This window comes from Portunus trituberculatus, chromosome 48, assembly GCF_017591435.1.
Source record: "Portunus trituberculatus isolate SZX2019 chromosome 48, ASM1759143v1, whole genome shotgun sequence".
NCBI lineage: Eukaryota > Metazoa > Arthropoda > Malacostraca > Decapoda > Portunidae > Portunus > Portunus trituberculatus.
The window spans coordinates 27,590,359-27,614,918 of record NC_059302.1 but is presented as its reverse complement, the minus strand read 5'-3'; the positions used below and the strand labels follow the sequence as shown (position 1 = coordinate 27,614,918).

The 24,560-nt window shown below is 41.4% G+C and overlaps 1 protein-coding gene across 1 annotated transcript in view; it reads left to right on the top strand.

Annotated features, from left to right (window-relative positions):
- LOC123498693 (U8-agatoxin-Ao1a-like) overlaps window positions 1–23,958 on the top strand; it is a 142,726-nt gene extending 118,768 nt beyond the window's left edge. The window contains exons 2-4 of the mRNA XM_045246046.1: window positions 7,732–7,813; window positions 15,460–15,498; window positions 22,853–23,958. Coding sequence (XP_045101981.1) covers window positions 7,732–7,813; window positions 15,460–15,498; window positions 22,853–22,991 — 260 coding nt within the window. The 3' untranslated portion in view covers window positions 22,992–23,958. The remainder of the gene's footprint in view (window positions 1–7,731; window positions 7,814–15,459; window positions 15,499–22,852) is intronic.
- Window positions 23,959–24,560: the final 602 nt, after the last annotated feature.

Genomic DNA, 24,560 nt, shown 5'->3' with positions numbered 1-24,560 from the left:
GAAAAACCTTAATTAATCAGCCAAATAGACGAAGATAACGCTCACCAGTGTGTGTGTGTGTGTGTGTGTGTGTGTGTGTGTGTGTGTGTGTGTGTGTGTGTGTGTGTGTGTGTGTGTGTGTGTGTGTGTGTGTGTGTGTGTGTGTGTGTGTGTGTGTGTGTGTGTGTGTGTGTATGCATGCATGTATAAAACCAAGTAAGAGTGCGCTCCGTTTCCTACTTTAATAAATGTTTCCTCCTTTCCGGGACAGTGACCTGGAAAAAGAAAGTAATATTTTAATGTGGAAAGAGTCGCGGTGAGATTAACTTGAAGTGAGAGATGAATCAGCTTCCCATTACTTTATGAGCTTCATCCCACTGAATAAAACCTAGCAAGAAGAAGGAGGAGGTGGACGAACAGGAGACGAAAAAAGAGGAGGAGGAGGAGGAGGAGGAGGAGGAGGAGGAGGAGGAGGAGGAGGAGGAGGAGGAAAAAGAAGAAGAAAAAAAAAGAAAAGAAGGAAGAGGAAAGAAGAAAATGAAGAGAAAATACAACAGCAAAACCAAAATAGGGAAAAAGGCAACAAAACCTTACAAAATAAAGCCGTAAAAGCAAATCTAAAGAGCAAGAGAACACTAATATCAACAACACAGCCTCGCCAAGCATCCACTCACACACCTTAAAATCCCCCACCCTGACGCAGCCTTCCCTCACAACCCTCCCTCACCTGCCTTCGTCTCACCAGCATCCGCTCAACAAACCCAACACGTCCGCTACCGTAATTGTCCATAAATCCTTAGGCTTATACAAATAACAGTGAAATATTACACGACAGGAATAAAGGAGAGATCTACTAGTTGGCGTGCGCACGTAAACACAAGGCAAGGGGATATTACGACCACGAGGATCACTTTAGGGAAGGAGGACGAAGGGAAGGAGTAGCAGGAAAGGGCAAAGGGAGTAAGGGAAGGTAGGTTAAGTTTTTCTGGTCTCTGTATATGTCTTTCTATAACAGTGTTCTTTATGTATGTGTGTGTGTGTGTGTGTGTGTGTGTGTGTGTGTGTGTGTGTGTGTGTGTGTGTGTGTGTGTGTGTGTGTGTGTGTGTGTGTGTTGAATTAAATGTTCTCAAATGCAAAGTACTTCATTTACCTGTTTATAATTCAGTTCATTCTTTTCCTTTATTCTACCAACGTCTATTACTTTCATCATTTTGTCTTTCTCTCTCTCCCTTTGTGTGTGTGTGTGTGTGTGTGTGTGTGTGTGTGTGTGTGTGTGTGTGTGTGTGTGTGTGTGTGTGTGTGTGTGTGTGTGTGTGTGTGTGTGTGTGTGTGTGTGTGTGTGTGTGTGTGTGTGTGTGTGTGTGTGTTTGTGCGCGCTAAATACTAAATAATTCCAGGTATGTATAAAGAGCTTTTTTTTCCACTACTCTACAATTTATACAAATATTTCAAAAAGTCATCCTGTTTTCTCGGATAGAAAAATAAAATCACAAAGTGTTTTGCCGCGTGTACAACATTTTTGGAGCAGCGGGTATGAAATCGGATTATTTGAGGTGTAATGTCTGATTCACTCATCAATTTATTTTCCAGACTGGATAGGATAGTGTCAATTAATTAGGTCCATTTCTTCCACCTATTTCCTTTAACCCCTTCAATACTGGGACGCATTTTTACCTTGAGTTTTGTGTACCATTAGACCATTTTATTGACATTAAGAAGAGTCCATGGAGGTCAGAAGATTAATGGCCAGTCTTTACTATCTTAATCCCCTACATAAGTTTCTGAAGCTGTATAAAATCACTAAATAGAAATCGTAATGAATATGAAACGCGTCACGGAACTGAAAGGGTTAAATTTGCATTTCTGTATAGATATACGGGAAACTCAAACTACACAATGAACTGCAATCTTTCTCCCATAATTTTTGCATCACTTTCTCCCTTCACTGCCTTTGCCCTCCTAGCTTTTCTTTTTGTCCTCCTTACTCTTTCATCCGATCAGGTTAATACACACAAACTATTACCGTTAATCCTTCGTCTATTTCTTTTATTTTGTAGCACTCAACATATCTATTTTCTCTCATTTAACTCCTTTTGGGTTCAGTGACTCGTATACACAGCAGAACACAAGATAATCCACTCAATGAATCTGAAACTGCTTTCCTTCCATCCACGTAGTAAATTCGCTTTACCAAACCCAGCAATCAACCTTTACTTTAATCACTCCCATTTCCCCTTTATACTTCCATCCACTCGTGCAAATAGGTTAACAATAGGCAGGAAACAAACCATGCATTGCACATAACATCACCTGGATAAAAATAATAAAGAAAATAACAAAAAAAAAAACAGTACAATGGAGAATACACAGGAAGAAGCAAGCCATGTAACTTCCCATACATCATTCCACACTCCCTATTCATTCCCCAGAGCAGCGAATAATCAAACACGGAAACAATCAGCGACCCTCGAACAACACAACCCTCGTAGAACAATGACACGAACCTGCAATGAAATTTTTACTCAGCCATAACATAACGAGAATGAATATACGAGTACGAATAAATCCAAAAGATCCCAGAGTCCAGCACCACTCAGGGATATAGAGGGCGTTATGTCAGGGCCGCCTCTCCCTCCTGCCGCCCTCACACTCCACCTGTCGCCAGCCTCCCTCCCTCTACTGGGGCAGGTAATATAATATGGTAATTTTATGTTAATTTGTTCCAGTGTCCACCCCGGCCTGGACTCCCGCCCCACGCAGACAGGGGTGGAGTAGAAGGCTGATTTTTTGTTTTGTCCGAGAGAGAGAGAGAGAGAGAGAGAGAGAGAGAGAGAGAGAGAGAGAGAGAGAGAGAGAGAGAGAGAGAGAGAGAGAGAGAGAGAGAGAGAGAGAGAGAGAGAGAGATGTTGTTTTTCAAATATCTGAAAAAAAACAGAGATATATGAACTTGTATTTCAAATAGCCGGAAAAAACACACTCTGACCTTTCCAGTCTTTGTTTTTATTGATAGAAGTATAACACAGCAGAATGCACTTTAATATTCCGCGTCACGAAGAGAACACACACACTAATAAGTTCTGGTTCACACACACACACACACACACACACACACACACACACACACACACACACACACACACACACACACACACACACACACACACACACACACACAACAACAACAACAACTCCAATGGAAGTGATGATGGTGGGAGTAAAGCTTCAAGTTTCACACACAGACACACAGACACACACACACACACACACACACACACACACACACACACACACACACACACACACACACACACACACACACACACGAGCCAATATTACTCAGCGGCCCATTCACTGAAAAGAAAAACGTCATGTAAAAACTGCAACACTTAAATACAGTTCTCCAATATGACAAAGTCACGACCACTACTTTTCAAAGGCCACAAAAGATTAAGTTCTCATTAATGTTTCTTCTTTTCTTATTCTACCTACATCGAATCTATAAAATCTTTGTTATGGTATGTTCATTAAAACAACCTTCGATTTCCTAATGCCTCCCACTACACCCTGTTTAACCCCTTCAGTACAGGGACGCATTTTTATCCTGAGTTTAGGTATGATTAGACGATTTTATGGAGATCAGGAGGTTAATGGTCAGGGTCTTCACTATTTTAATCTCCACATAAGTTTCTGAAGCTGTTTAAAATCACTAAATAGTAAGCAAAATAAATATGGAAACTCATCATGGCACTAAAAAGGTTAACAAATAGCAGAGATAAGACGCATCCCTAATAGATTAAAGCTAACCAACTTACTTTACCAACAGTCAAGTTAAATTCACAAGAAATGGGGCCGCCGTGGTACAGTGGAACCATGCGTGCTTTGGGGTCCGAGGGGTCTCCAAGCGCACGGGTTCGAATCCTGTCCACGGTCCGAGTGTAGGTTGGGCTTCCTCACTCAGGGCAACGGTTTCCTAGCGGGTGGGCTTTGCTATAGAAGGTACCCCAAAAAGTATCCCCTTTAGTCCATAAATTCCCGTGAAAAACCACATGGTATAAATAAAAAAAAAATGCATCCCAAACTCTCTGAAGTTGACGTTTATACAATTCTGAAACACGAAGATTACGAAATGCATCACCCTTCTTGGCAAAACCTCAAAAATACTGAAAATCAAACTTGCCACTGAAAGAGCTTAAATTCTCCCCTCTTTGCTACATCTGTGACTCTCTGGACGCTAGAGAATGTTTCCAGGTGAGTCAATTACTTGTGCACACCTGGCGAGGCGAACCAGGTGCATTTCCTCCCACCAGGTGACAGGTGAGAGCCAGGCATGAAACTAATGGCCATGAGACACCTGTTACTCTCTCTCTCTCTCTCTCTCTCTCTCTCTCTCTCTCTCTCTCTCTCTCTCTCTCTCAGGTGCAGAAGGCGTGTGGGAAACATTACAGTAACTCATTTTTTCTTTCTTTCTTCTCTCCTTTTCATGCTTCCTTCCTTTTGAATAATGTGATAATCTACTTTCTTTATGTCTTTCTTTATTCTAATTTGTTCATTCCTCCTTTTTGTTCCTTCTTTCTTCTTTTCCCTTTTTAATGTCCGTATTCTTTCTTCATTTCTTTTCTTTCCTTTCCATTACCGCAAATCTCGTACTTCCTTTTTCACCTTCATGTTTGTTCGTTTTTTAATCCTCCTATTTCCCTCTCGAAATCTGTTTCAATCCTTCATTTCTCTGTATTAACTACTACACTTCCTTCTCTTTTTCCTACGTTCACCTTCTCTCTCTTTCTCTCTCTCTCTCTCTCTCTCTCTCTCTCTCTCTCTCTCTCTCTCTCTCTCTCTCTCCTTTGTTGTTTCTTCCTCCTTATTCTCTTTGTCTTTCTCCAGCCACAACCTTCCTTCCTTCCTCCCTTCCTTCCCCTTTTACTCCAATATCTTATTACATTTTCACTCGCCTTCCTCCTCACCACCACACCAAGTCTCTCTCTCTCTCTCTCTCTCTCTCTCTCTCTCTCTCTCTCTCTCTCTCTCTTCGACAATGGGTAATTAGCGCTTGTGTGTTGCAAAAGATAATTAAGTCTATGGACATGCATACATAATCTCTCTCTCTCTCTCTCTCTCTCTCTCTCTCTCTCTCTCTCTCTCTCTCTCTCTCTCTCATAGCCAGTTAAATATAGCCATGACCAGATATCAGTTTCGTTTCTTTTCCCTGCATCTTCTGCGAATCAATCATGAGAGCCTTGCAATACTGTCGGTGGATTAGAGAACTTAAGATAGCTTGGGAGTAGACATAACACATAACGGGAGGAAGTCAGTGGCCGAGGGTTACTGATAGAGACTCACACACAACCAGCAGAGTAGAGGACTTAAGGTAAGATAAGGCAAGAGAAAGACAAAAGCGGTACATTACTACACGTTTATCCACCAACAAATACACACAGACCTTACACGTACAACTGAATAACGTATTTCCACGCGTATCAGTACAACAATGCCCTGCGGGAGAGGAAGACAGGCGCGATGCTAATGGAGAGGGAAAACGGGAATACAAAGAGAGTTGGCAGGAAGGAGAGTAAACGAAGGAAGATGGAGGATAGAATGAAGGAAGATTGGTTCACCGTTATCCTTTTACCAGTGTGCCAATGGTGTTGTTGTGGAGGAGGTGGAGAGGGAGATGGCGGGAGAAGAGAAGATGGTGGGAGAGAAGAAAGGGAGTAAAGGAGAAGGATGAAGAGAAGGGAACGCTTGCCAAGGAAGTGGATGGACTCACTGGGGATGAAAGCGGGGAGAGAGAGAGAGAGAGAGAGAGAGAGAGAGAGAGAGAGAGAGAGAGAGAGAGAGAGAGAGAGAGAGAGAGAGAGAGAGAGAGAGAGAGAGAGAGAGAGAGAGAGAGAGAGACCCATAATTTTCCACACGTGCAGTATATTAATGAGGAGACAACCCTATCATGGTAGCAGATGAAAAAATTGAAACAAATAACAATAAACAAAGAGGTCTAGGTAGGGCAGCGTCCCGGGCATTACGAAACACACACTAGTAAGCCGTTTGTGAGTCCCCGCCCCTCTTGCCGCCGCCGCTGCTGCACGCCCCGGCTTATTGTAATGGTAAACCCTCGATTATTGTCATCCCCATTCCGTATTTTTCAACAATGTAATAATTTTGTTAATGTATCAACTTCCCTGGGCAATTGTGTGTGTGGGGGGAGCCTGGGAGGGTATTCTTTCAATCAGATGACAGCGATGTTTTTTATCCTAACCCTGTTTTACCATTCCTATCACTGTCACCAACACTGTTATTACTACCATTATCAACATCAGCCTCTTACATCACCTCTTCAACAGCCACGCAGAGTTTAGTCCAAGATCGACTTCCTGGACTCAAATAGCGAAATAAAACAAGAAAAGGCAACACTAAAACCTTTCCTTCCATGCCTTCCCCTTCCCGCTGTGAATCGTTGCAATATATTTTACGGCAAGGAACGGATAAACAGCCTTTCGAGCGTATCCCGAGGCGAGGCGAGGCGAGGCGAGGAAGGTGCGGTGGGTAACTTGCATCTAAACTTGTACCTCTTCGTCTTCTATTCTGAAATGTTTTGTTCTCTTACCACGACAATGCGCAAAGGACAAAGAGGAGACATGTCGTGTTTATGCGGGGTTGCTCTTTCTAGTGATGTAGAACTGGTGTTAAATGATCACTAGAACCTTGAAAATAACCTTGGAAATCTTGTTAACCTCCATTGCCGCGTGTTAAATGTAAGAGAGTGAGACGACGACGAAAAGTTTAGAAATATATTCCTTAGACGCCTGAGGATGTATGTCAGGAAATATATGGCAGAGAGAGAATTTTGGACTAGTTTCTCATGCTGGTGTCATTGCCTGAGCTGCTTTTAACGTCCATATTCTGAAACACTTCTACACTGGACCTCCACTACTTAACAAAGCTTCGAGTTCCAGGTACGCGGGTTTTAAAGGATGTTTCCACGGTTTCAGTGACAGATTAACAAAATTCCTACATTAATAAAAGAAGGAATACCTCTCACTCATTACTCACTCCCTACCTGCTTCTGTATTTCCATCTACCTGTGACCTGATCGCCACTATTTTCCATCTCGAATTTCAGACACACGAGTTTTAAAGGATGTTTTTTTTTTTTTACGGTTTTTGTGACAGGTTAATTAAGATGATTTTTATTTTATCAAGAGGAGAAACATCCACTCTCTATCATTAACAGGAGAAACACCATTCACTCACCACTCACTTCCTGCCTGCTTTTGTATCTCCATTTACGTATGATCTGAACTCATTTAAAAAGGAGGTTTTAAGACATTTATTTCATTCTTTTGGGTAATTTTCCAGACTCTTCTCGGGGCGTGGTATCAAAATGGGCCTTTTTATTTCATTGTTTTTGTTGCTCATGTTTGGTGTTCCTTTCTTACATAAAATCAAATCAACACCACTGCAAAACAAGGTCAACACTCTCCACCACTCACAACACACTCATCACTCAACACCACTACAACACCACATATCACTACCCAACAAAACTTCCCTTCCTCTCACCACCACTCACTACCACTCACAACACAGGACATCACCACTCAACACCACTACAACACCACATATCCACCACCACTCACCACCATACATAACACAGACTATCATCACTCAACACCACTACAACACCACATAATACTATCCAACGAAACTTCCCCTCCTCTCACCACCTCTCACCACCACTCACCACAATTCTCCCCGCAGGTCGAGAGCCGGACGGACTGCAGCAAGCCGAGGTCGACTACACCGCTGACCTCCTTGACCACCTGCTTGGACGCGCCCAGAAGTGAGTGTCTCGACTTCTTGACCTTTGTACAGCACTTCCTTACCCCCGCCAACCACCACTACCACCACCACCACCAAAACCACCATCACCAAAGCTTGTCATCACCAGCACCATTACTTACCACTCATTTCACTCACACCACAGCCATGCCTCCTCATTACCGGTGTTACAGTCATCACCACCAAGTAGCATGTTATCACTGTTACGAGCATCACCATTACTGCCACCACCACTATTCATCACCACCACGTTCATTCACTGTCATCATTTTTGTAACACGGTCAGCACTTAAGTCTGTCAGCCATTCACCACGGATATCACCACTACCACTACTACTACTACGACTACTACTACTACTATAAGTGCTATTTACAATCTTCCTGACATCACCACCCCCAGTACATCACCATCATCACCACCACCACCACCACCACAACAGCCACCACCACTACGACAACCAAGACAACGGCGATGCGAGGAAGCCTTCATAACGACACAAACAACGACAACAAAACAACTTCTTCCTCCTTTACATACAAAAAAAAAACCAAGAAAATATAAACAAAGATTAACAGATCACATTTCAAAACTTATCCTCCAATTTTAGATAACTTTTTTTTTACTTTCTTGTACAAACTGGGATTCTCAAATGACCTTTTTTTACGCATTTTTGTTACCTAACCTTACCCAGTTTCTTACATCACACACACACACACACACACACACACACACACACACACACACACACACACACACACACACACACACACACACACACACACACACACACACACACACTACAACCCACTAACCACGAACATGAATCACAAACTATATGCCATAAACAAAAAATTAAACCACAATACCTAAGTTTAAAATGTTAATTGCACAGCACAGCACAATTCAACAGTAAAAAATAATAGATGTAACCTAAAGCATTGAACGTGGAGCTGTCAAACCAAGCTTTCCCGAGGAGGAGGAGGAGGAGGAGGAGGAGGAGGCGTGGCTCTGATGACAGGGGCGCGGCAGGTGATGATGAGTGGGCAGGAAAGAAGAAGACTGAGGAAACAGTAAAGGAAGGGAGTTCTGAATTATATAAAACGAGAGAGGAGGGAAGGAAAGACGTCAGGAGAGAGGGAACGAGTTTGAAGTTACATAAAGACAGAGGAGGGAGTGGAGTTGTTAAGTTACATAAGAAAAAAAAAACTAAGCGTGACAGAAGGAATTAAGTTGCAAGTCATATAAAGCCAGGGAAGGGAATGAAGTTTAGAGTTATATAAAGCCAGGGGAGAAATAAAGTGTCCCATGTTCTATCAAATCAAAACGTAAGGGAAGGTAAGGGTTCTGAAATTACTAAAGCCGAACAGGGAAAAAAGAAGGAGCTACAATTAAAGTAAAAACACATATGGACTAAGGACAAGATAAGTTTGAGCATCTCTGAGCTAAAGCAAGAAAAAGAAATTGGAAGGAAGGGAAGAGATAAAAAAAAAATAAATAAAATGAAATGGAGATAATCCTAATGAGAGGAGCAGAAGGCAAGGGTGAAAAGAAGAACAAGATGCAAAATAACAGAAAAATGAATAAGTAGGTTAGAGGAATGAGATGAACGAGACATGACTGGCGAGTGGTGAGGGGAGGAGAAGACATGGTTGCGTGTGAAGAGAGGGAGAGAAGAGTGAGGAGAAAAATTCAGTGAAACCAAGAAATCAAATCATCCATACATAACAAAGATTGATGGAAGGGGATCTGGAAGGGGATCGGCGAGAAGAAAGTGTTACACAACTTGAGATTAGCACTAAAAGATATATACGAAAAGGGAACAATGGTCAGAACAAAAATTACAAAAAATAATAATGCATCGTGTAAATCATTTTAAAAAGGGTTAGTGATGAAAGCGTTTATATAATTTCACATCATTTCATACGTAAATCTGAAGCAAGAGATTAAATAGATTCAAGGAAAAAGAAATTATTATGAAAACTGCGCACACACACACACACACACACACACACACACACACACACACACACACACACACACACACACACACACACACACACATTTATCAGACACATTTCGCATGATGACATCTCAGAACATTCTCTCCTCGCAGCGAACACCTTTACTAAGAATAATTATTAAGAACAACAATGAGACAATCTTCATATTATAATAAATAAGAAATAAGCGATGCAACTCACACACACACACACACACACACACACAGTAACATATAAGCTAGCCACAACACTTAATAAAACACATAAAACAAATAAAAAAGAGAACAACAGCATTTTGTACGAGGAAAGACAAAACATATGAAAAAATAAATAAATAAATAAAATACACAAATAATACAAATGAAAAAAATAGGCCTAAAAAAACTAAATAAACCTAAAATACAAAACTAAAAAAAAATAGACTAAATAAAAAGACCTAAAAAATACAAAACTAAAAAAAATAGACCTAAAAAAATACATAAAATAAAAAATAGACCTAAAAAATACAAAACTAAAAAAAATAGACCAAGGGAGAGAGAAAAAAATAAGACTAGAAGGAAATATAAAGGAATAAAGATGAAAAAGACAAGGCGTGTAAAAACGACAGACCAAACACACCAACCACTTTTATGGCCCCCTGGCAACCCACGCCTCCCCCAGCACTCCCCTACAGCATTCTCTCTCTCTCTCTCTCTCTCTCTCTCTCTCTCTCTCTCTCTCTCTCTCTCTCTCTCTCTCTCTCTCCATAACTCAGACCACCTCTATTCTTATTACGTCATTTCCTTCTCCCTATAACTCCCACTCGCCTACCCTTCACTCCCACACCTCTCTCTCTCTCTCTCTCTCTCTCTCTCTCTCTCTCTCTCTCTCTCTCTCTCTCTCTCTCTCTCTCTCTCGTCATTTCTCACCTCCATCATGTCCCTCAGTTTCTTCCACTTTTTTCTTTCATTCTTTCTTTCTTTCTTTCTTTCTTTTTCTCCTTCCCTGTCCTTTTATTTTTTTCTTTAATTCCGTTGCCATTTTCCATTTATTTTTTTCTTTTGTTTTCTCTTATTCATACATTTTACTGTGTGTTATTTGTGTTCCCTAATTTTCTTTATTATTTTTCTTTTATTATTATTTGTTCTCTTCTCTTCTCTTTTTCATATTTTCTTTCTATTTTTGTCCGTCTATATTCATATCGTATTCTTTCTTCTTAAATCACGGCTTTACTATATTTTTCCTTTCCTTTCTCTCTCTCTCTCTCTCTCTCTCTCTCTCTCTCTCTCTCTCTCTCTCTCTCTCTCTCTCTCTCTCCCTGACATTACAAGAAAAGGTGAAAAAAGATTATAAACGTCACAGCCAGACATTTCCCTCAATAATTGTCAAAATGTCTGTGTGTGTGTGTGTGTGTGTGTGTGTGTGTGTGTGTGTGTGTGTGTGTGTGTGTGTGTGTGTGTGTGTGTGTGTGTGTGTGTGTGTGTGTGTGTGTGTGTGTTCATGTCATTCTTTCTTTCTTTCTCTCTTTCCATTTTTCTTTTCCTTTTGTTTCTTTTTTTTTAGTCTTTTGTTTTATTTGTTTATTTTTCATCTTTTTTGTTACCAAGGTATTCTTTTTTTTATTTCTAAGCTTTTTTTTTCTCTCTTTTTTTTTATTTATACCATAGACGAGCAACGTACATTTTTCTTGCCCCCTTTTACTGCACACACACACACTCTCTCTCTCTCTCTCTCTCTCTCTCTCTCTCTAACACAATTTACTACAACATAACTACACGCAAAGCCATTTCTACTCACGTTAAAAGCTATCCTAATATTTATGCACCAGTTGTAGCGCGTGCCATACAAAAACTCTAAATACAAAATGCAGGTTTTAGCAATAATTCATTTAGTCCTCTCTCCCACGCGTTAAATGACAGACTGCAACAGATTACCGGCGTTACAATCAGCAGAATTAATAGGTGAAATATATATCAGAGACTTCCATTAATCCCTTCAAAACTGAGACGCATTTTTATCTTGATTTATGGGTATGATTACACGATTTTATTTACATTAGGAAGGGTGTACGAAGGTCAAAAGATTAATGGCCTTTACTATTCTAATCCCAATATATGTTTCTGAATCGGTATAAAATCTCCAAACAGTAACCAGAATGAATATGAAAACGCGTCCTGGTACTGAAGAGATTAAGGTCAAGAGTCGATTCGTGTTATTCTAGAGTCGAATGCTCCTCTCGCGTGCATTGTGGGTAGGAGTACATGGCCTTCTTTCTATTGTGAATGATTCGTGACCTTTCCTTCTTTCCCGTCTTTTTTCTTCTCGTTATTCTAGTTAGGGTATTTTAAATGAAACAGTCTTTCCTATTTTTATTGTCCTTTTTTTTCAAACTCCAGCACTTTACAGTAATTAAGCAATAATTTCGTCCTCCTTGCTCTCTTTGTTCTTGTTCTCTGTCTTCTCCTTGCAGACGTACATGCAACAAGCTGATTAATCTTTCAACTTTACTCTTACTTCTCTTCTTCTTCATCTTCTTCTTCTTCTTCTTCTTCTTCTTCTAGTTCAGGTCTTTAATCAGTAACAAGTTAGCCAATCAATCATCTTTTTTTTCTTCTATTTCTTTTTTGTATATCCTTTTTTCTCCTTTTGTTTCTTCTTCGTCTTCTTCCACATGTGCACAATAAAGCAATCACATAAACTGCACAGTGGTCTACCTATCTAACCACCAACTGATCTATCTACCTGTCTATCTACCTACCTACTACCTCTACACTTCCTCCACCTTCAGCTAATCTTCCAAGACCACCACCTTCACTCCCCTTACCACGCGTACTGTCACTTTCTTTTCCTTCCAATCACTGAAACCAAAAATAGAGAAAAGTCCTTTATTATTCACAAGGCTCTGATGCATCTCCCTTCCCCACAACCACAATGTAAAGTCACGTCCATTCCTACACTTCTACCATTCTGTCCTAAAGTTTCACAGAGTTCAAGGTGATAACAAGTCCTCCTGGTGATCCCTTGTGTGTGTCGTAAATGGGACTGCATGCTTGGTGACTGTGTGAATGATTTAGTGACTATTATCTTGTTTTTTGTTTTGTTCGATGTTATTTTTTAGTTATGTGAGTTATTAAAGTTATGGGGGGGAGAGAGAGAGAGAGAGAGAGAGAGAGAGAGAGAGAGAGAGAGAGAGAGAGAGAGAGAGAGAGAGAGAGAGAGAGAGAGAGAGAGAGAGAATTACACGAAAAAGAAGTTTAATGGAACTACAATAAACTTTTCCTCCCTTAATATTTACACTAGTACTACATCTTCCTCAGCGCACACACACACACACACACACACACACACACACACACACACACACACACACACACACACACACACACACACACACACGCACTGAATTAACCCCTCACGTAACAATGAAACTTCTGCCACACGTCACTCATAACAAACGAAAAAAGAGAAGCAGAAACACGACAAAAAGTTACAAATCCAACATAATTAACCTGCCTATCCTTTCTTTGTCGAGTAAGTAAACTGCCATGATTTTTTCCTACGCATCATTTTTGTTTAAAGTTTGGATTGAAAATTTATATACAAAAAAAAATAAATTGAAGACTGCAAAGGTTTATTTATTTATTATTTTTTTCACGATTCCATACGTCACTTTTTATATTATCCCTTTCTCTTCTTTACTATTTTGGTTTTTTGCACGAAGTTTTGCATTTTTTCTATTTTTTATTTATTTTTATTTTTTTTTTTTTGCATGAAGTCGTTTTCTATTTTTCACGTCACGTCACGAGGAATTTTGCAACTCTTTCACTCTCTTTTTTATTCATGTTCTATTCCTGAAAATTTGAACACTTCGCGATGTGAGAATGCAACTTTGAAATGTCATGCAGGAATGTGTGCACTTCTCGGTATGGTCTTGCAGTTCTCCTCTTCTCTGTTTGCTTCTATTTTATGCTAATTTTTTATGCTAATTATTTTCTGCAATTATAGCTATTTTTTTATTTTTTCTCCCTCTTCTTCTTTGTCCTCTGTTTTCTTTTCCTGTTCCTCCTCCTCTTCTTCTTCCTTCTCTTTTCCTTCCTCCTCCCACTGTACATCTTATTATTATACATATTTTTATCTATTCTTTTATTCATTATTTTCGTTCCTATTCTTTATCCAGTTACTTGTTTTTCTTACTCTTTTCTTCTTATCACTATTTCTTTTATTACTATCACTATTATTATCATTAATGTTATTATTATCGTTATCATCATCATTATTGTCATCACCATCATTATCATCATTACTACTACTACTACTACTACTACTACTACTACTACTACTACCACTACCAGTACTCCCATTTCTATCAATATTACATCTCTCATCAATTAACTTCACCACTGCGAGTGTTTACAGTGCACGTTTCTCTCTCTCCACCATACAAGTTGACCTTCCATAAACAAATGTCCACGGAGCACCAACTTTCCCCTCCTGTCTCTCCCTCTTCACTCATCAGCATCGCCCCTTCCTCCCCCACTGTAAATATTTGAGCATCTTACTAACTCACTCACTTACCCTCTCACGATCTACATACAACTTCTCATCTCTCTCTCTCTCCCTGACCCTTCTTGTTCCTCTGTCCCTCTGACCACCCATCTCCCTCTCCCTCTCTCCGCCCCGCCCTCCTACGATAGCTCTCCTTCAATTGGATCAAAGTTACTTGGGATGGGTTGATTCTGGTCGGGCAGTTCTCTCGTATTGGCTATCAAGGAGAGAGAGAGAGAGAGAGAGAGAGAGAGAGAGAGAGAGAGAGAGAGAGAGAGAGAGAGAGAGAGAGAGAGAGAGAGAGAGAGAGAGAGAGAGAGAGAGTCTGAACACATTACCATAAACAGCCATTAGCTAGGAATCAAGGTCCTGCTGCAAAGTCTCGAGGGAAAAACTTTAAGAACGAAGAGTAATCAACCGCATAAATGAGGGAGCTTTGTGCCTTAATGGCCTTACTTTACGGCAGGATCGGGAGGGGATATGAAGGAGGGAACAGCGAGAGAACAGGGAGAGGACAGACGGTATGGTATGCCAGGAGAGAGAGAGAGGCGGGTAGAGAGGGACGCACAGAAAACGAGAATGTGAAGAGGGAGGGATAGAAGGCACCGTCCGTTTTCTGAAGCGAATACATTGATAAATACAACAGTGCCTGGAGGAATTGTGCAGCTTGAAGTGTTTTTGCGTGTGTGAATCAAACATGGGGACTGCGTGGCTCGGTGGTGATGGGACCACGAGGGGACGTCACCACCGATAAGATATGGAAGACCAGCGGCCTCTTTGCACCCACCGACGTGCTTCCCCCCACAGCGCCGCTGTACCCTTGTGTTGTCCATGTCCCTGCGTCGTCCGTCGTCACGCAACACGCAACACGCACACACACACACACACACACACACACACACACACACACACACACAATAACTCGTTTCACCCACACTCTCAGCATGTCAGCCTCACAGCCTCTATGTCTTGTGTAACTGTAAGCCAAATCACTAACTCCCCCCACTCTCTCCCTTTGCGTAGGCTCTCCAACCAAGCCATAGGTATAAAACAGCTCCCCCTGTTCTTTACCAGATGCTGTGTGTTTTCTGTTAATTCAAACTTTCTTTCCGCCACCAACAGCCGCGAGGACACGGCAGCAATGTCTCGCGATAAGAAATGGTAAGGGCACGGTAACCTCTTGTGTTGGTGTGTTGGCAGCTTGAGGCCGCGGCACGGTTGGTCTGAGCTCATCCCTTTCTCCGCTCTTTTTCGGTCTTCTGATGAGTGACATGAAGGGGAGAGAGTTTGAAAAGGCCCCTGGTGAGAAAAGTGGTGCTGGATGGATGGGGAGAGATCACTTGTGGCTGTGTTTTGTGGCCGTGAAGGCTGTGCTGTGGTTGTGAGGGTGATGAGATACAAGCCTCACTCCTCCTCCTCCTTTTCCTCCTCCTCCTCCTCCTCCTCCTCCTCCTCCTCCTCCTCCTCCTCCTCCTCTTCTTTTTCTTCGTCTTCGCAGTTTACCCAAGAGATTCAGACTAATTAACGACTGTCTGAGGTGTTGCGTGTTTCTCCTAATTATCTTCTGACTTTTCCCAGGATGAGTTTGATGTTGGGTGGTGGTGGTGGTGGTGGTGGTGGTCTGAGATAAAACGGTGGCAGCGATAGTGGATGGTATTGTGAGATGTTAATGATGATGGTGATGATAATAGTTTGTGGTGTTAGTGATGGCATCGTTGTGGTGGAGGTTTTGCTAGTGATGATGGTGATGACGATGTGATGTGATGCAGCTGTGGTTGTGTTCATGATGGGTGGTGTGTGATTCTCTATTGTGACTGAAGCACGCACGGCATTAGACAAAGAGGTACAGATAGCAGTAGTGTGAGTGGTAGTTGTGGTGACGCTGATAGTCGTGGTGGGGATAGTGCTGGTAGAAGCGACGCTAATAGAAGTAGTCGCAGTAGTGCTGATGGTAGTGCAAAGTAGAGGTGGTTAGTATTGTTAGCAGCAGCAGCAGCATGGAAGAGGGACGACAACAGATTAATTCATCCATCAGAGAGCATCAGAGAGGCAGGCAATCAAGCACACAGGCAGACTGACAGACACGTGGGAAAAATATTGACAAAACCAGATGTGGAGACAGGACGAAAGGGAATAAAAATGTTCCAAAATAGCTTGGTAAATGCGGAGAGCGACACACACTCACACACACACACACACACACACACACACACACACACACACACACACACACACACACACACACACACACACACACACAAAGGGTTGAAAGCTGCCAAATCTCTTACTAAAAATATTCTAGAAATATATTAATGTATATTACAAATAATAAGATGAGATTATCACTTTTACTAATTACGCTGATGATAACGACTATAGCAACAACAACAATAACAACAAAAATAATGAATAAATAATAATAATAATAATAATAATAATAATAATAATAATAATAATAATAATAATAATAATAATAATAATAATAATAATAATAATAATAATAATAATAATAATAATAATAATAATAATAATAACGATAATATAGACAATAACAATATTATTAATACATGAAAATGATAATAATAATAATAATAATAATAATAATAGTAACAATAATACCAATGATAAAAACAAAAATATAACCACAAGAGATGCATGTGTAAAAACCATTGTCTGTTTGTATACTTGTCTATATGTTTGTCACTCTCTCTCTCTCTCTCTCTCTCTCTCTCTCTCTCTCTCTCTCTCTCTCTCTCTCTCTCTCAGCTAAATAATAGAATTCTAAAGGTCACACGAAATGCTTAAATAAATCCGCACTTTGATTGTTCAGCGGCGAGGAGGAGTGTAGTGTTAGGTCAACCTGTGTGTGTGTGTGTGTGTGTGTGTGTGTGTGTGTGTGTGTGTGTGTGTGTGTGTGTGTGTGTGTGTGTTTCCACTGTTCATGAGAAGATTTCTTTTGTTCTTGTTGTGGTTGCTGTTGGTGTTGTTAGTGTTGTTGTTCTTGTTGATGTTGCTGCAGTTGTATATTGTACATTACATTTATTGTTGTTGTATTTACTGTTGATGTTACTGTTGTTGATGTAGTTGGTGTTGTCATTGTTGTTGTTGCTATTGTTGTTGTTGGAGCTTAACACACATACATGAAAACGTTTCTTCTGCAAACGTTTTTGTTTTTGTTTTTTCTCTCCTCTCAACTGTTGTATTTTTTTCATTGTCTTTTCTAAAACTATGGAATTCTTCGCCACATCCTTCAATGTAATTTTCTTATTGACGCGACATATTTACCGACAGTATATTGTGTGTTGTGTCTTTCGTCTTCTCTGTAACATAAGAAAAAATCAACTCGCAATATTTTCTCGTCCAAGACTTCATTGTTCTTGTAATTATGTCGTTGCTTTGTTTGAAAGAATTCCGCCTCGTCGGGAATGTTTTGTGTTTGTATTCCCGCGGTCTTGCTCCCTCGAAGTTCATGGGAGTGTGCCGAGTGTCGCCCTTTGTGGTCGACTTAGCGTTGGAGTTTTGCTTTGTGGCCTCGTCCTTAAAGCTGTTGTCTGTCAGCGGCCATCGGTTCGTCCTGGCGTGGTTCTGTTCAGTTTGTCCCTCGTCCTGATGTGTTTGCTGTCCATTCTTGCTTTCCCTCGCAGATGTCATTCGCAGCGAGTCTCCGTCCTGTCCTGTCGTGTCTTGTCTTGTCTTTTTTTCCAACCTGTTGTTTTGTCTTCTCAGCTGTTGTTTGTCGTGTCCCAATCTCCTTGTTTTGTCGCCTCCCTGTCTTCGCAGTTGGTGTTTCGTGTCACCATTTCTTTCTCTTGTATTCTTATCATTACTGCTGTCTGTCGTGTCCATAAAATTCTGTCTTGTTGTGCCTTCGTTCTGTTTATTTTGAGTCATTCCGCGTTGTCCCGTCGTGTATCCGTCCTCAAAGGTGTCTGTCTTGTCACAAACATTTGTCCCTGCCGTGTATCTTGTCTCCACAGCTGCAATCTGTCCATCATGTCTCCCAAGATGTTGTCCAGTCGTACCTTTGGCCTCACAGCTGCTGTCTGTTTGTCTGTCTGTCTGTCTGTCGTCTCTCCTGTACATTTCTGTCCCTTTGTGTCTTTACCGTTTAACATCCTGTCGTCTCCCTATCCTCCACAGCTGATCTCTGTCTGTCTGTCTGTCTGCAGTCTCCCCGTGGTCTTGTCTTGTCACAGCTTTTGTAGTCCTCCATCTCTATCGCAGTGTCGTCGGCATTCTCCTTCTCGTCCCTTTCCTGTATACCGTCTCTACTCTTAAGACCAAAAAGGCGTTGAATGTATAGAAAAGCTCTTATCTTATGCCTTAATGCACCCTAAGTACTAAATCTGAATACAGAAACATAGCATAGAAAAACTTAATTTAATAGCATAGAGTGTCTTAAAGCACCGTAGTTGTCAAAATTTTTTGTCCTAAAGTAGCATAGAATTTGACTATACATGTTGAACCCCAAATTCTTTTTCAAAAGAACTTCTAAATTTTGCAGAACTTCGCATTATACTTTCCTGTAGCAACCTTGAGACTCCTGCATATTCTTAAGACTCCTACACGCCACTCATGTCATGCCCAATGGAAACAAAATGAAATGGATGCTTGCAAATCATCTCATCCGTCTAAACACATCTATGTATACTGACATTCCCTCACACTAAACGGAATAATCTAAGAACGAGAGGGGAGCGATACGAAGCCACCAGACCAAGATCCTCCATATATATATAAAAAAAAATGCACATCTATATCCCTTTGTTATCCCTATCCAGTTATCTATTTAATCTCCCTTTTAAAGCTCCCTATTGAAACAGAACATACCTGTCTCACTATAAACATCCCGATAATATCCACACCTATCCTAAGAATGTTAACCTTATCACCATTACTAAACTGTGAATATTCCTACTAAATACTCTGAAACACCTCATCAAACGACAGAACACCAACAAAAACATAACAAAAGGACACTTCATACAACACGCGTTCTTGTCTATTACGAAACATCTCCACCTGGTTCTCGTATCTTTGCCTATTTTCAGAAATCCCTATTAAATATGAAGGAAAGAGAAACACACAGAATATTTCACGTGCACATTTTAACACACACACACACACACACACACACACACACACACACACACACACACACACACACACACACACACACATCTCGCGAGACTCAACAGAATTTCACATCTAAAAACATTCCTGCCATCTTTCCTGGAAGCAGCTCGGAGCGGACGTCCTGAGCTAAAAATTTCGAAAAAGTATTTGCCACATTTTATAAATACACACACATATATATATATTTCTTACTTCGTACTGATAAGGGTTTAGCTGTGGCCTCCATTAGAGAGAGAGAGAGAGAGAGAGAGAGAGAGAGAGAGAGAGAGAGAGAGAGAGAGAGAGAGAGAGAGAGAGAGAGAGAGAGAGAGAGAGAGAGAGAGAGAGAGAGTGTGTGTGTGTGTGTGTGTGTGTGTGTGTGTGTGTGTGTGTGTGTGTGTGTGTGTGTGTGTGTGTGTGTGTGTGTGTGTGTGTGTGTGTGTGTGTGTGTGTGTGTGTGTGTGTTGCGTGTGTGTCCAGATTGAAGACTGAAAAGAGTGTCACGTCAACAAGTTTTTTTTTTTTTTTTTTTTTGAGAGGGAGACAAAGAGAACGAAAGAGGACGACATAATGTGATGGGGACTCTCTCTCTCTCTCTCTCTCTCTCTCTCTCTCTCTCTCTCTCTCTCTCTCTCTCTCTCTCTCTCTCTCTCTCTCTCTCTCTCTCTCTCTCTCTATCTATCTATCTATCTATCTATCTATCTATTATCTATCTATTCATCTATCTATTCATCTATCTATTTATCTATCTATCTATCTATCCATCTATTTATCTATCCATCTATCTATCTCTCATTACCTTAACACGGACCTTGCCTAATCGCCTTGCACACACCTTTCCCTGCGTCAGTAACACACCTGTAGATACTCGCTAATTGCTTCCTGCACAGGTGAGAGAGAGAGAGAGAGAGAGAGAGAGAGAGAGAGAGAGAGAGAGAGAGAGAGAGAGAGAGAGAGAGAGAGAGAGAGAGAGAGAGAGAGAGAGAGAGAGAGAGAGAGAGTATATAGCTGTATAATGAGCCCAACCAGAAAGTTACAGCAATACAGAAAAAAGCAATGTGGGTATTCTTGTAACGTGCAGACAACGCCACACCACGCCGCACAATGGAAGAAAACGCGAGGAAATTCGAGAGTTCAAAGGAAATTATATAAAGAACGCGGCACAAGAAACATAAGTGGAGATTAATCTGTTGGTAAAAAAAAAAAAATGTATTGCTATTTTTGTTCATGGATCTTGGGTAGGTTGAAAAATAAGGAAGGTTTCTAATTCAACTTTTGTAAGCAGAATAGAGGAGGAAAGGAGTATTGATCTGTATCGAAAGAAACTGCAATACTTCTACACGTCCTGAATTTTCTAACGGCATGAGTGATGATAATAAAACTCCTTAAAGGTAAAAGATGGAATTTTTTCATCACACTTATTAAAAAGACTCAGGCCGTAATTAGCAAATCAACCTGTTTCCATCCAGGTGAGTGAGGTGTCAGATGTGGGCGGGGCGAGGTGGTAAGGCCAGGGATGGTGGAGATGGGCTGGGGACTGGGGCGATGGAGGTGTCACAGGTACTCTAATTAAAGTGGAGGCGGACACTCCCTCCGCCTGCCTTCCACCCGCACTATGCTCCGTGTTTTTAAAGGGTTCGTCACCTCATGTCCACAAGTTTCAACAGGATACATTCAAAATTGTGGTTTTCAAGAGTGTCATTTGAGTAATAATAATGAAGAGTTTTCATGATTTGAAAGTTAGTTTTCAGGAGTGTTTTAAAGATTCGAGCAATAGTTTTCATGGTTGTGCTTCGAGTATTCGTTTTGCACGTTTCTTTTTTTTCTTTGTTATGAATCATGACTTTTCAAGAGTGTTTCCTTGATTCAACTCTTACTTTTCAAGAATTTTCATTACTCGGGTATCAGCTTTCAAAAGTGTTTTTAATGGTAGGAGTAATAGTTCTCGAGTGTTTTTCTCATTAGTTGAGCAGCAGTTCAAGAGTATCTTATGTTAGTAACAGTTAAAAAAAATAATTTCCATCAGTGGGGAAATAAAAACACACATGAGAACCAGATTTATAATATTCATGGCCTCTGAAAATAATCCCGTTAAGAATTAAGTGTTTAAGAATAAGACGTTTAGTAAGTCTGCTATCCTTCCCATCCGCTCAGTCTTCAAACCCCCATCCCCACCAGACACCCCCATAAGCTTCACTCCCACACCCATACGAGTCACACGTGCACTATTACGTGATGCGTGTGACGTGTACATGGAAATCAATACGCAGTGATTAATACGTTGTCAAATGCGTATACAGATACAAATCCATAAATACGCTATTTATACTACTGCGTAATGTGTATGTGATGTGTTACCAATAGAGATCCAATACATACATATATTCATACGTCAAATATACATATACGTACAGGGACTTTTAATACGTGACACGTGCATTACACTCAGCACACCGTCCCCGATTTATACACGATGCTCGGATTTACACAGTATTCATGTATGTGTTCAAGATGACACGTACAGTACAGTAGCATATACCACTATCTTCCACCTTCCTTACGTCCATGTGAAGCATTACATACTAGATACACATGTATATATTCTGTCCAACACACGAATCATACCAACACTTCCTCTGTGCATGACCTCCCTTGGAAATGGTTCTGTGCATGTTATCACTGCAAGCTGTGCATTTGCATTATTACATTTGTAAGCCTCAGTTTTGCATATATACTGAAAGTAGCTGAGGAATTAGTTTATTTTTACTATACTCTATTGTTTAGATAACTTAGAGTCTTGATTATTATGACTGTCTTTCAATAGTTTGCATTCATATATAATTTACATTTAACTCTCATTTGACTGACTTGTTACCTTTCAATAAGTTATGACTGAGTAATGATTGTAGTTTAAGTTGATCGCCCACTCGTTCCTTACTGATTCTCCTCTTCCTCCTCCACCTTCTCTTTCCCTCGTCGTCCTGCTCACGCCTCGCCGGGTTTAATGCTTCACACACTCATTCACTCCAGCGATCAAAGCCTCGTGACAGGGAAGCTGATTAGCCGGATCATGGCAATTAGTTTAAAAGTCTTGATAATGAAACATAAATAGTGAGTTACATGGTTGGTCTTTATAGAGGCTACGAGACTCTCACATTGGAAACAACATCGTGAAGCAATGAACCCGAGTAAAGCAGAGAAGGACTTCCCTCAATCCTCTCTTCTTCCTCTATCTTGTCCTCTTTCCTCCCTCCCTCCCCCTCTTGTCTCTTATGCCCCTCCCTCCCTCCCAGCCCCAGTCCCCCCCCAACCCTCCCAACCACTAACAACATCATCATAATACTGAGCTCTATCTTTCTTATTGTCTGTTCAGACGTTCCTCCGACATCTACCTTTTTAGGAGGTCCTGCATCCGCCGCGGGGGTGCCTGTGACCACCGCCCTAACGACTGCTGCTACAACTCCTCCTGCCGGTGCAACCTGTGGGGGACCAACTGCAGGTGCCAGCGTATGGGTATCTTCCAGCAGTGGGGGAAATAAAGTGTTGAAGCCGCCGTCAGTCACTCGCTTCCCCAGTGTCGCCCCGGGGACCTTACCGCACCTCGACTGCCTCCTTGTCGCTAGTTTCCCCTTCCCTCCCTTCTCTTCCTACTCCCGATGCTCTCCCGCCCTCCGCTCTCTGATGGTTGAGCCCTTCTCCTATCGTGTCTTGTTCCCCATCGCGTCTCCGCCCCTCATTCGCCTCCCCACCAACACTCTCCGTGATCTGATTCTCCCTCCCCGTGAGATCCCTGGCCGTACGCGTCCAGCCAGTCCCTGAGAGCAAGAGTTCTGTCTCATTCTATCGGAACACATATCAGTCACTCATACGACAAGCATTCGACTGACGGACGACGCCATTTGTTTGGTGTGTATATAGAGGTAGAAATAAAACAGAAAACAAACATAATAATAATAATAATAATAATAATAATAATAATAATAATAATAATACAAGAGATGTTCATTAAATCTAGAATCCCTTCCTCCTGGTCCTCCTCATCCTACCAGTTCCCCACTCACCCCCACCCTCCCCCTTCCCCCCTCCCCCTCAATATATGTGTGTCTCCCGTGACGGGTTTTGGTCGAGGTCAGCGGAGCGTCTCTCCCCACCTGTGTGTTGGGTGTACTCTTGTGTGGTTCAGGTATAATTATATCGCCGGTAACCTCCACTAATTATGTTTAAACGATGCATGTTCTTGGTTGCTGATCGGATATGAGCTATACTGCGGTGTGGATATTCGTCACTGGCTGATCCCCTCCTCCAGCCACTTGAATTAGCCAGTCACAATACTCACACCCCCAAGCCAGGATCTGATTGGGTATACTCCAGCCACATACCCTAATCAGGCCCAGGCTTAACGTATCTAACCTGTATCTTTTTAAACGAGAGAGTTTTAAATCAGAGTGATTATCGAGTCATATGGTATAAATATATCATATATATATAATAAAGTGTCTATGTGTAGCAGCCTTTTTATTTTCATTCATGACCTGCGAGAGAGAGAGAGAGAGAGAGAGAGAGAGAGAGAGAGAGAGAGAGAGAGAGAGAGAGAGAGAGAGAGAGAGAGAGAGAGAGAGAGAGAGAGAGAGAGAGAGAGAGAGAGAGAGAGAGAGAGAGAGAGAGAGAGAGAGAGAGAGAGAGAGAGAGAGAGAGAGAGAGAGAGAGAGAGAGAGAGAGAGAGAGAGAGAGAGAGAGAGAGAGAGAGAGAGAGAATGTGTACAGCTCTTATTACGATGATGAAATACTAACAAAAAGGAACAATAACAAATAAAAAAAATAAAACAAAAGCTTGAAAAATTATATCTGAGCACAAGAAACGCAAACACCAGCAGCATCACCAGCACCACCACCACCACCACCACCACCACGACGCGGCACAGTCCTCCCTACAGCCACTCCCGCAGCACCAGGACAAGGCGGCGGGGGCGGGAATTCTTCAAGTCAGGTGGGTACATGTAACAAGATTAACCCCTAGTGGCGAAGGAACGCTTACCTATTCTCGACACGCCACGCCAACACATTCACGCACTCTTACGCAAGGGCCACGAGATATTGGTGAATAATTC